Source organism: Erpetoichthys calabaricus, chromosome 10 (assembly GCF_900747795.2).
Source record: "Erpetoichthys calabaricus chromosome 10, fErpCal1.3, whole genome shotgun sequence".
NCBI lineage: Eukaryota > Metazoa > Chordata > Cladistia > Polypteriformes > Polypteridae > Erpetoichthys > Erpetoichthys calabaricus.
In genome coordinates, this window is record NC_041403.2 from 75,906,028 (window position 1) to 75,918,864 (window position 12,837).

General features: G+C 35.3%; 1 protein-coding gene across 2 annotated transcripts in view; it reads left to right on the forward strand.

Annotated features, from left to right (window-relative positions):
• zfyve9a (zinc finger, FYVE domain containing 9a) overlaps window positions 1–12,837 on the forward strand; it is a 121,193-nt gene that overhangs the window by 16,045 nt on the left and 92,311 nt on the right. For both annotated transcript variants that reach the window (XM_028811457.2, XM_028811458.2), the window contains exon 2: window positions 8,031–8,139. In XM_028811457.2, the coding sequence (XP_028667290.1) occupies window positions 8,070–8,139 (70 nt within the window). In that variant the 5' untranslated portion in view covers window positions 8,031–8,069. The remainder of the gene's footprint in view (window positions 1–8,030; window positions 8,140–12,837) is intronic.

Here is a 12,837-nt window from a genome sequence, read left to right on the forward strand (position 1 = left end):
TAGGTTGGGGCATTATGGAAATAATTAAACTTTTGTTGATTTGAGATTTGCACAGGGTGAAGAGACAGACAACAGCTGATTTGCTTTCCAGCTTCTACAAATTTAAATTTAGAAATATATTTTTTATACAGAATACTTCAGAGATTTGTTTTTATAATTGCCATAATTTGTTGCTGAATGTTTGCAGATTGTCACACAGTCTTTTACCAAAATGTATCTGTTTATTTGAAAGACGCTACGTTTGGCTGAGCTGAGAGGCAAGATTTTTCACTCTGATATATTTACAAATCTGTGAGTGGAAAAATAATGAAAACAATAACGTTTTATGAAAAATAAAACTACTGAGTCAATGTATGCCCTCTACTAAAATAATGGCATTAAGAAATTTTGATAACCTCTTTGGGGTTTATCCTGAGCATGGCTCAGAATTCTCTTCAGTTATGGTTAAACCCGAGTCTGGTTTAGGGTGACGTGTAAGGATGTTTTATAGTGTTAAGCATGAATAACTCTTGGATAATATTCTGTCGCCATGTAGTGGATGAAATCTCATGCTGCTAAAAGTAAAATGAATATTTCTGTACTTTCTGACACTTTAGCATAAGTCAAAGGTACCTAATAAATATTCACAAGTTGGACAGAGCCTTCACACATAGCAAACAAAAAGCCATAGGGGTAGTTTTAGAACAAACTTAAACTGAACCATTCCTCGAATTGAGTGATAGTGATGACGTTGTGAATTGGTCACTTCCGGTGTTGACACAGGAAGTGAAACTGATGCATGATATACCACTTTATGACCAACTAGCTGACGCCCGCCGTAGCATACGGCGGTGTAAGAATAGGAACGGATAACAGTGAGAAAGGAATTCAGAAATCAAGAAGAAATAAATACTTCTTGAAAGACGCAATGTGCATGTAGAATTTACGGCCAAGCAGGATTACATGTGAAAGTGATAAATAAATAAATCAGGCTTTCTGAATTTATGTACTATGGCCATGGCATCCTGATAGTTTTGTTGCATTTATCTTGGACTTCCTGGAAATGTGGACGGTAATATAATTTTGCCTACACGTACTTGTTATTTTCAGTGTTTGCTTGCAATGCATCTGATAGTTCCACACGTAGATCTTGTAGATGTAATCTGAGATAGTTGAGACACACGCCCTCTGTTTTAACATATGCATCTACGACGTACTGTTGGAATAGTTTGCCGCTGGAGTGCAAAATACTAAATGTATTCCTCATTGCTAATCTGTACGTGTAAAATTGGCATTGAGTAAGCCTTATTCGCTTGGCGGTTCTTTTATCGGGAACATGTTGTAAATCTTTGTGCCAGCCAATGTCTCCGTAATGGAATTAAAGTGGGTAAACTATAGGATCGCAATTCATGTTGAGTGTGGAAATCTGTTTACAGGAGTTGCCTATGGGATAGATGCAAATGTCCTTTTTGGCAGGCGTTTCGCCATCTTCTCCGACGAAAATCGCTGCACCATTGGTGTGACATGGCGGGGCATTGTATTGTCATAAATCCTACCCAGGGTTTTCCATGAAAACCATTTGTACAGATGCTGTTGGATTGGACTGAGCGATTTCATGCATGTGTTTGTATGACTTAGTGAAGGGGTTAATGGTTCTGAGTATGGAATCTAGCTAGAGAAGTACATTTTCGCTGCATGCAGAGTTTGCTTTATTTTGTAAGCGTACATCAGTAGCTTGCGCTATGTCAAAAACATACAACTGTCCATATCCTGGAGAGGTAGAAGTGTTAGTGTATAGTGGAGAGATTTGATGATAAATTTGCCCATGTATTTTAAAACAGTATGGTCCGTGGTCAGGAGGTTGAGTTATCTGTGCACCCATGGAAGCAAACGCTAGAGAAGAGTTGTATTCTCGAATGTGTTCACAATAATTTTTAGCTTGTGATGTTTGCTGTGTAAGAAGCTGTTGTAAAGACACAAGTGGCTCCTGCAAAGGTGATAAAGCTACTTTACCGTTGTGGCAGCACCTGGAGTACTTGTTGGATGTATTACGCACAGAAGGCCGTTATAGTGCATGACATGGAAGAGGACGAATAGGAATCGAGAAATGCCGTGTCGGCTGCGTGTGGCCGAGACCGGTTTTGAAGTGGAAGCAGGACGAACCAGAAGAGAAATATGAGATTACCGTGATATGCCTGGTGAATTTGGCTATGTGATGGTTCACTGATAGGGTAGCAGCTATGTAACAAAAACGCAAAATAATTGCAATCAAGTGCAAGGACAAGCAAAACGTTCGCTGCCTAAGTACTATTCACAATGCAACAACCATCAGTGTTTGTGTTGGGGAAATGTGGAAGTGTCTAAGACTTGCACTGTGGTAGCCTACATTAACACAAGGGACATGTTAATCATGCAGGTGAAGCACTGAAATTCTACTGTCTCATGTACAAGCAACAGAAAAAAAATGTAAAAAAAAAAGAAAAAGGCTCAAAGAAAAATACTTCTACTGCCTCGATTGCAACATCGAGTTATGTGTGTTGGTAACTGTCTCAAAATATATTTCACAAAGAACAGGTACTAAATCTGCATCAGTATAGCAGTTGACACTAGACCTAACTTTTCTACTGTATTTATGGTGACATTTTTGGTATTTACATGCTTTTGTTACAAGTAGTAACATTTTTTTCTTGTTTTTGGGATTCTATGGTTTTGGCTTGTTTTTCCTGGGGTAAACATAATGCTAAAGAGGTTAGCAATTTGCATGAATGGTAGTATTAGAGCACACTATACTCCAAAACATTTTCAAAAGCAGTCTTATTGCTTTTTTAGTGTATATTTATTCTTTCCTTCTGTCAAAATATAGTGTCATGAGTAGTTCATTCTAAAGACAACTTCTTTGGATTTATTAGCCACAGTCTTTCTCTCTCTCTAGTGCTAGTACTAGTACTTGTGAATTTCCCCTTGGGGATTAATAAAGTGTCTGTCTGTCTAAATAAATTTATAAGGACAGAAGGGCAGAAACATTTCTAAACTCGTAGAAGTGTATGAATGCAGCAATTTGCCCAGTATGATGTGCTTCTGACAATGTGTTTAAATTGAGTGAGTGATCTTTAGTGTCATTATATTCAAAATGGCCAGACTCTCCATATTAAAGTCCCGTCAGTCTGGTCCTTAGCAATGAGTTTATAGCCAGTTTGAACTTTCCTAATATAGAGGATTATGACAGGCTAATTGCTGCCTATATCAACATTTAAAATTAATATTTTGGGAATAGTTATCCCATATGCAGTATATGCTTTCAAGTGTTAATACAATTTAACATTGACTGTTTTGGTTGTGTGTCCTTTAAGTATTAGGTTTTTTTTTTTTGGTCAAAGTAATAATCCATGCTGAGTACTTAAAAAAAAAAAAAAAAAAAAAAAAATCCTTTCCTTGCCCTCCTTTCCTTGTCCTATCCTGTTTGCTGTTTGATAGGGAGCCAGTTACTGGCAGTAGTAGGTAAATGTTTCTCCTGCGTAAAAGTTCAATATTTAATCACATTGTAACTTTAAAGTAATAACTCAGTTTTAACATTGAATCTATTGCATAGCAGTTCTTATTAAATATATTTGTGAATTGGCATATGCCTAACTTTTAATTGGCTGATTCACCTTAGTTTCAACTGTCCATTGTTGCCTAAGTATACTGGTAGTAGAAGAGTAATATTGTAGGGTGTTTAATTATGGGGAATTAGAGAGAAGAAAACTATAGTACTCTAAGCTGTGATTTAGTTATAAAGGAAGTTAAGGCTTTAAGTTATGGGGGGGGGGGGCAAAATCAAAGTTATGTCACTTGACAAATATTCAAAGGGTCGGAAAAGCTTGAAATTCCTGGGTTGTGGTTAGATCTAAGCTTGAGTGAGTTTCTTGGATCAGTGCCATGTCTTTTAATATGCCATGTGAGTTGAACCTACTTTATCGAACAGCTTGTCAATAATCACATCCTTCCAAATTTGTAGAGCATAGTGCTATTTTCCCCTGATCCATTAGTTATGCAAAATGTTTTATGAATATACTGAAAATGTTGTAGTGTGAATTGTGCAGCTGAAGAAATGGTTTTGTTCTGTGACATTACAGAGAACTTGGAAATCTACAGCCTTTGTCTTGTAGATTGTAATAATACCAATGAATCCAAAACTAATTGGTCATCCTCAACTGCAGCTTAACTGTGTAATAATGCTTTTATTGGCCATAAGTCATCTTTGACAATATATCCTAGATGTCTTGTTTGCAGTATTTAGTAGTTCTTAATGTATCTTGAAGCCACTGTTCCTGTGCATCTAATGTCATCTGAGTAGTCACATAAATGACTGAGTGTTATCCATGTTTCATAAACTTGAGAAACCTCTTAAATTCCATCTCCCAAAGTGATCAGCCCTGAACACTGAATTGTAGGGAACTGGTGTTTTATATCACTGAAATGAAACACCTTTATTATTGTTAAATAGTTGTTGACTGGTTTATTTTTTTGATTAATTGATTTCTCTTGTTTTATTAGTAATTACAATAGGATCGATTATTAAAGAATGCAAACCAAATTAAGTAAAGTGAGAGCAATGTTCTAATTTCTGTCATTCCAAATGAACATTTTTTGTAGGTGATTCTAAATTGACAGCCTTACTTTCCAGGGCTGACTGCTTGCCTTGGTCCTTGTGCTGCTGGGGTGGGTTCTGGAGCAGTGGGCAGGTTTGGAAGCTTAAAGTTGGGACTAAGATGTCGCAGTGCCAGAATTTTTATATTTAACACCAATACCAGTGAAATATTACAATACATGATACCCCAGATAGAACAAAATGGTCATTCAATTGCTTTTTATTTAAACTATCCCCATAATTCAAATGACAACATTGTATTTTTTTCTCTTGTAGAGTACAAAATACATAAACGCTAACAGAAACAACAGCTTTAAAATAGTGGTGTTTTTATCAAGTAGCTTCCCTAACTATCATTTAAGTATCTATCTATCTAAGTAACTTAGCATTGGCTTTCATAAATATCAAAATGCAATGCAGAGCTTGATGATGTGAGATAGACATGAGGATTCATCCAGTGTTATAATCCTGATGGGATATCAGCATAGGATATATAAAGAATATAATTCCATTATGTGCACACTGTAAATTTATTTTGACATTTTCTTTCCAGTACTGTAACTGAAAATACTGCTTAAAATCAATACAGAAATAAAAATTACAAAATTTTATCTGTACTTTTAAATCTGTGAATTCCAAGATAATTCAGGATGTTGACATTTAAACAAACTTTCCAAAACTGCTTTCAAAAGTTGGTATGTGATATATATATATATATATATATATATATATATATATATATATATATATATATATATAATCTATCTATCTATCTATCTATTTTAATGGCATTCGTAGTCTGAATCACAATCTGATTGTATGGGTGGTTACCTACCAGGTAACGCTTATGGTTGGTCAGCTAACATCTGCCACAGTGCCCTCTTTCAGTTGCGAGAAGCAGATCATAGAATGGTTGAAAATAGTTTTACTGTCAAATAATGCAAAGAGTACGCGACACGTGTTTCGCCCTAATTCTGGGCTCATCAGGTGTACATACTCACTGCACTCCCTCTCGGGACGTCAGCAATCAGATTGTGATTCAGACTATGAATGCCATGAATGTAATTACCCCGATCTACATGCTGTCAAATGAACGAACCACACGCTGTGACGCCACGTTAGGGGCTTTGCCTCTAGCGCTGACGTCCTAGGTTCGATTTGGCACTGTGTGCAGGTGCCAGGTCCTGTTGGAAAATGAAATCTGCATGTCCATAAAGTTCGTCAGCAGCAGGAAGCATGAAGTGCTCTAAAACTTCCTGGTAGACGGCTGCGTTGACCTTGGACCTCAGAAAACACAATGGACCAACACCAGCAGATGACATGGCACCCCAAACCATCACTGACTGTGGAAACTTTACACTGGACCTCACGCAAAGTGGATTCTGTGCCTCTCCTCTCTTCCTCCAGACTCTGGGACCTTGATTTCCAAAGGAAATGCAAAATTTACTTTCATCAGAGAACATAACTTTGGACCACTCAGCAGCAGTCCAGTCCTTTTAGTCTTTAGCCCAGGCGAGACGCTTCTGACGCTGTCTCTTGTTCAAGAGTGGCTTGACACAAGGAATGCGACAGCTGAAACCCATGTCTTGCATACATCTGTGTGTGGTGGTTCTTGAAGCACTGACTTCAGCTGCAGACCATTCTTTGTGAATCTCCCCCACATTTTTGAATGGGTTTTGTTTCACAATCCTCTCCAGGGTGCAGTTATCCCTATTGCTTGTACACTTTTTTCTACCACATCTTGTCCTTCCCTTCGCCTCTCTATTAATGTGCTTGGACACAGAGCTCTGTGAACAGCCAGCCTCTTTAGCAATGACCTTTTGTGTCTTGTCCTCCTTGTGCAAGGTGTCAATGGTCATCTTTTGGACAACTGTGAGGTCAGCAGTCTTCCCCATGATTGTGTAGCCTACAGAACTAGACTGAGAGACCATTTAAAGGCTTTTGCAGGTGTTTTGAGTTAATTAGCTGATTAGAGTGTGGCACCAGGTGTCTTCAATATTGAACCTTTTCACAATATTCTAATTTTCCGAGATACTGAATTTGGGACTTTCATTAGTTGTCAGTTATAATCATCGAAATTAAAAGAAATAAACATTTGATTAAACATCAGTCTGTGTGTAATGAATGAATCTAATATACAAATTTCACTTTTTGAATGGAATTACTGAAATAAATCTACTTTGTCATGATATTCTAATTTTATGACCAGCACCTGTATGTGTGTGTGTGTGTGTATATATATATATATATATATATATATATATATATATTATATACACAGTGTGTGTGTGTATATATATATATATGTATATGTTCAGGTTCTCTTCTCCTTCTGTAAATTTTCTACCTTTTGATATTGGCAAATAATTGCAGCCATTTCAAATGTACTGAACAAAAAACTCAAAGGCATTATAGCAAAACTTGATTTTTGTGTTGAAGTATTAATTGGAAGTAATTAAGACCTAACAGGTAACACTACTGTCACACAATACAGGTGAAAACAGAGGAGCTAATTTTTTTCATGGCTAAAATTTCACATAGAAAATAGGTGTGATGTACTACAAGTAAGCCAAACAATCAATAGGCTCTACACTGTTTGTGTGTAGCAGTCTACATTGGAAAAACATACTTCCAAGTACCATTTATGCTGCATGGATTCATTTATCAACTGTGGACCACAAGGGGCGTACTAGCCACCCCAACCTAATACAGACAGATGTGGGACACCAATGCAATCACACACTTTTTTTTTCTTTTATTTTTCTTTTCCCCATGGGAAAAGTCTTCCCCTTTTCCCCTTTTTGTCTGTATGTAGTGTATATTTGTGTGGAGTTCAAATTAATGGAGGGTATGATTAAGATGTATAATACATTTGTGAGACCTCATATGGAATGCTGTGTGCAGTTTTGATCTCCATATTATAAAAAGACATAGTAGTGATAAAGTACAGAGAAGAACCACTGTAGAAATTCCATGACTGTAAGTTATGAGTTGGGATAAGATTGAAGGAGCTGAATGTTGTTATTTTAACCAAATAGAAATTAAGAGCTGATCTGATTAAATTTGTTTAAAATTATGAAGGGAGTTAGGGGAATTAGTTCAGTGTATCCCAGATGTTACTTTAACATTCATTTTGTAACAAGGAAAAGGACAAACAGATTGAATCTTGTAAAAGGTGGGTTTCACACAAACAAGTTTTTTTTTTCTTTCACACAAGGAAACATACAATCATGGAATAATCACTTAGTATTGTGGTAGAGATTAGTACTTTAGGAACCTTTAAAACATGACTTAAAGTCAGAATCAGATTGACAAGCTTGTTTGTCTGAATGGAATGTTCTTGCCAAAACTGTCTTAATGTTCTAATGATGTTTATATAGCCAGTTTTTAAGTTTGTGTTTTTTTTGTTTTTTTTTTTAAGGTTCAGGGAAATGCACAACAAGGTGGAGCTTCCTGACAAATGGAGAATTACTTCCAGACAGAAGCCTTTAACCTTGACAAGGTCCTGGATGAATTTGAGCAGAATGAAGGTAAAGTAATGTAGACTGTTCTAAATCAGACTCTTGAGTTTATACACCCGGTTTCTGTTCATTACTGTTTGTTGTTTTTTCCTCCCATAGGCATAGCTTAGCATATTGCTTGTGAAGGAAATTGAGTTTCATGGTTTTTTAAATCGTATACAATAGAGTGTACAAGATTTATTTTTTGTGAATTTAAGACATGTAACCCTGTATATTTATAAAATATTCGCCAGGTGATTTAATCATTTTGATGGATGATCTGTTGCATTGAGAATATTAAAATAAGCTATATCCTGCTCAGGATATTGCTGATTTGCAAAAATGAATGAATGAAAATGGTCCTGAATTAAAATGCTAATTCATGGTTTTGGCTTAGTATATGATTTTTTTTTTTTTTAAAACACATGCAGTACTTGTTAGCAACAGAGTATCTTCCTGAGATTGAATCCTATTCCTGCCCACAGTTTGAGTGAGGATGCCTTATCTGTTTTCTTGATTTATGGCTTAATGTGGTAACTATTTGTAACTTTCTTGTTGTAGGCAACAAAATCTGGCTTGCAACAATAACATTTATTTAAACAGGGAATTTTCATACAAAGTGTATAGCTCAAAGTGTTTTATGAGATGTCAAAGAAAAAGCTAAAAGAAAAGAAAAAAACAAGTAAGATTAGTTAAGAATATTAATGAATAAGTGAAAGGGAAAGGGAAAAAATCCATACAATTTTATAAAACAGATATATATTGGTAGAAGTGTACCATCCTTATATACAGTACTATAATGTACTTTTCTAAAGATAAGTCCAGTGATAAGGTCAGAGGGTTAGGAGGACATGACAAAAAAAAAAACAATTTGCAGAAGTTCCAAGGCCAAGAGAACACCTAGCCCCCACCTTAATAATGATTTTCAAATCTCTTGATGTCTGAGAATATAGTATCACTTTTATCTTATTGTTAGATATTTGTACCAAATCACATTTAATATAATAAAGTATTTTTGCTTAGTAGCCCTTAGTAAAAGGTTTCTAACTCTTAATAATTATGTAGGCTTTCTTCCTCCAAATTGTGAAATTTAAAATTGTTTTTGATCATTGCTCTTTTACTTTAGATTAGCTTCTTTCCTTGCTGAACAATATCATTTAAGAATCAGAAACTATAAAGCATCTTAAATAGTAATTTTTCAATTGCCTCAAAGGTAAGATGGCAGTGTAATTTAGATTACTAGTTCTTGTTTGAATGACACCACATATGTTAAGTTTGAATATGTGAATTATATTGTAAATGAAGTACGCTATATTTTCAGGTTTCCTCACAAACTATTGAAATAACATAAGAAAACCCTCTACAAGACCTGCGAACTTTTTTTTATTTATTTTTTTTTTATTAAGGAACATGAGCAATCTGATACAGAAAATAGGTCTTATCTGGATTAATTCTAGATAATATAGCTAGAATTCTAGCTATACTATAACCTTAGGGATTTAGATTTTTTTTTCCTGCCTTTTCTCAAGAATAAGGTTTTATTTGTGGATGAAATTACACCTAGCTCATTTCAACTTATTAAATGTAAATGTAATGGCAGAATACAATTACTTGATATATAAAATGAACCCCACTTTATTTTTGAGTAGCATTATGTCAAGTACTGAATATAATTAACAGTTCTCTAATTAATGTCACTGTTTTGGTACTTTTAAAATAGGCATTGTTACAAGTTTATTAAAGAAATTACAGTGGTGCCTCGGTATACTTTCTTAATCCGTTCCAGATCCTTGGACTTCTACCAAACAGGACGTATACCAAACTAATTTTTCCCATAAGAAATAAAGGGAAAATGATTAATCTGTTCCCATGGAAAAAAAATCCGATTGCTATTGGCATATTATACATTGATGGGGTTGTACAAAATAATTTAAACACTGCCTAATACTAAAATACAAAAATACAAAAGCAATTAGATGAAATAAATGAAAATTTAACCTCACTTTACCTTTTAATAACGTGTTTGTTTGGCAGCAGCCAAGTCCCGGATACGCATGCCATCTCATACTTTTCAACAATCAATTCAAATTTACACGAAAAAACACAAAATGACGTGAAAATTCACAGAGTTACAGCGCGGGTTGTTCACTGACTGGTAGCAACTGGCATACTGCGCTCGTGGGAAGTCGTGGCTTTGTCTTGAGAGAGGTAAACAAGGATAGCGTGCGGGTTGTTCCCTTGAATGCTAGTAACTGGCATACTGATGCTCATGGGCAGTCGTGGCCTTGTCTTGAGAGAGGTAAACAAGGGTAGTGCGCGGTGTTCTAGCACGTGAGTTGTATTCCAAACAAAGCAAAATCTTTCACGTCCAAACAGGACATATACCAAGTTGGACTTATTCCAAAGCGGACGTATACCAAGGTACCACTGTAAATGCAGTCGTATTTTCCAAAGATATATAGCTAGAACTAAAACTCTCTCTTTATAAAGTTAGAAATAGTTTTTACAAGTCCCAGATTCTCAACACACATTCCCTGTGTACAGAAAGTGTTAACTTGATATTGTAAAATTTGTACTGTAATGAAGGAATATTCATTATGCTTTTAGATTTATGCTTCTTTTCAAATGATATACCATAGAATTCCACTCATAAGCAGCTTTAACAATAGTTGGGCAATTCATCAGTTTCTTTAGGTGATTTATGTCATATGAAACTGTTTTTAGTATATCCAAAAATCTGATAAAATTATTCCCTCATTCGTGACTGCAGTTTGGTTTTCCTCAGAGCTACTGACACTAGCTTTTTTTGATTTTATTCAGAGAGACAGATTTCATTAACATACTAATGATACTTTTAATTTATGTCATTACGTGTTTTACTGAGGCAAGAGAGTACACAAGTGAATATGTTAAATGATATGATAAAACTTTTAATGAGTGCTAATTCTACACATAGCAAGGCACAACTGAAACTTTTGTTATGAAGGTGCACAATTTTAGAAAGGCTGAATCCGCTTAAAATTGAGGTGTTAATTTTATGCTAATGCACTTTTGTCATAGTACCACACTATAACCATAGTTCTTGCAAATTAGAAATCTTGTTAAGGTAAAGCTGTATTCGTGAATTGAACAATTTAAAATAGATATTGTCTACATGGCACATGCAACTTTTTTCCTTGTCTGCATGGGTGTACACTAGATTAATTAACGACTTCAAAATTATCTGGCATGTGCAACAGAATGAAACTGCAGACCTCAATACTTCTGATGTCAGACGTGGAATGCCCTCCATATCATAGAACGCCCATAGCGTCAGTCACAGAATGCCCTTGACAGCACAGCATGCCCATGTAATGACGCGATTATCGTTAATGACCTTTCCCAGAGTCAGTCGCATCATGCCCTCTGTGAGACCGTATTGATACGCTCATTGCAAAGTACACTGCAGTTGTACAAATTACAGCGGATTTCTATTTGGACAAACAAATGATTTCCAGTCTCACACTTATGCTATCGAACCATTCTAAGTTTTTTAACGTTTCTAACACTTTTCTGATATAAAGTACTTTTTTTTTTTTAACTATTTAGAATTGTTGTTCATTATGGTTTCTCCTGAAGCATTACACTATAGTAAAAGTAACAAATCTTATTACCATTCAGTGTTTCAAACAGAATGTACCTCCTGAAACTCATACCTAGAGATTTTCAATCTATAAATGTATTTCATCTTCCCACTAGCAAATTATACACATGCGAAACAATATTAAGCTTAATTAATTTTTAAAAAGTTGGCAAAAACAGTGCTACATATAAAATTGGTTTTAAAATTGACAGGGTAACATTTTATGAAACAGTCATTTATTTATTGATTTGATCCATCAACGTTTCCATTACTAAAAGCTGTATGTGTGAAATACTGTATGTCATGTCCATATCCATTGAACGGCATGTGACAGCTAGGTAATTTACTCAATTTTACATTTTTGAATAACTTTTGAGTTTGTGACAATCGTGATTGTTCTTAAACCTTTTTTGTGCAACATTTAAGTAGATCGCAAAGACCCAACTTAGATCAATATAAAAACTGTCTTTGAGGAGATGTCTGTTATTTTTGATAAATATCAAATAATATTACTACTACTAATAATAATAAATAGTGGGTAAGTTGCAGTGTGCATTAAGCAAGGAGTCATCCTGAGGTGATCTCATCATTTAACATGCAGTATTTATTGTCTTGTGCATACAGTAGAATTATATTGTTACTTGCATGTCTCTCCAGAACAGTGATAATATAATAAATCACAAAAAACATATATTGAATACAATATACAGTATAGGTATATATTCAGGTATATTTCAAATTTTATACATTGGAAGAAAAAGAAAATGTTTGCTATTATGATCGGCTGTTCAGTAACTCCACAACTGAAACACTTTCTCTGAAGCCATACTGAGGGCCATTGGTTCTTTACAATTTGCCAGAAGGGAGGAGTAAGAAAAACAGCTGTGCAGAGTGGCTGAGTGTGTAGTAATTTTAGGAGAATGTCTTTTATATATCCTGGACAGAAGGCAGCTGGGTGCCAGTAATATTTTGTGGCTTTCACCACCCTCTGCAGTGACCCAAGCATGTGTGACCTACCAGGATTTAATTCAGCCAGTGAAGATGGACTCCAAAAAGCACCTGTGAGACATCTCAAGAAGGCATTGGTGAACTTGACAATAGACAAA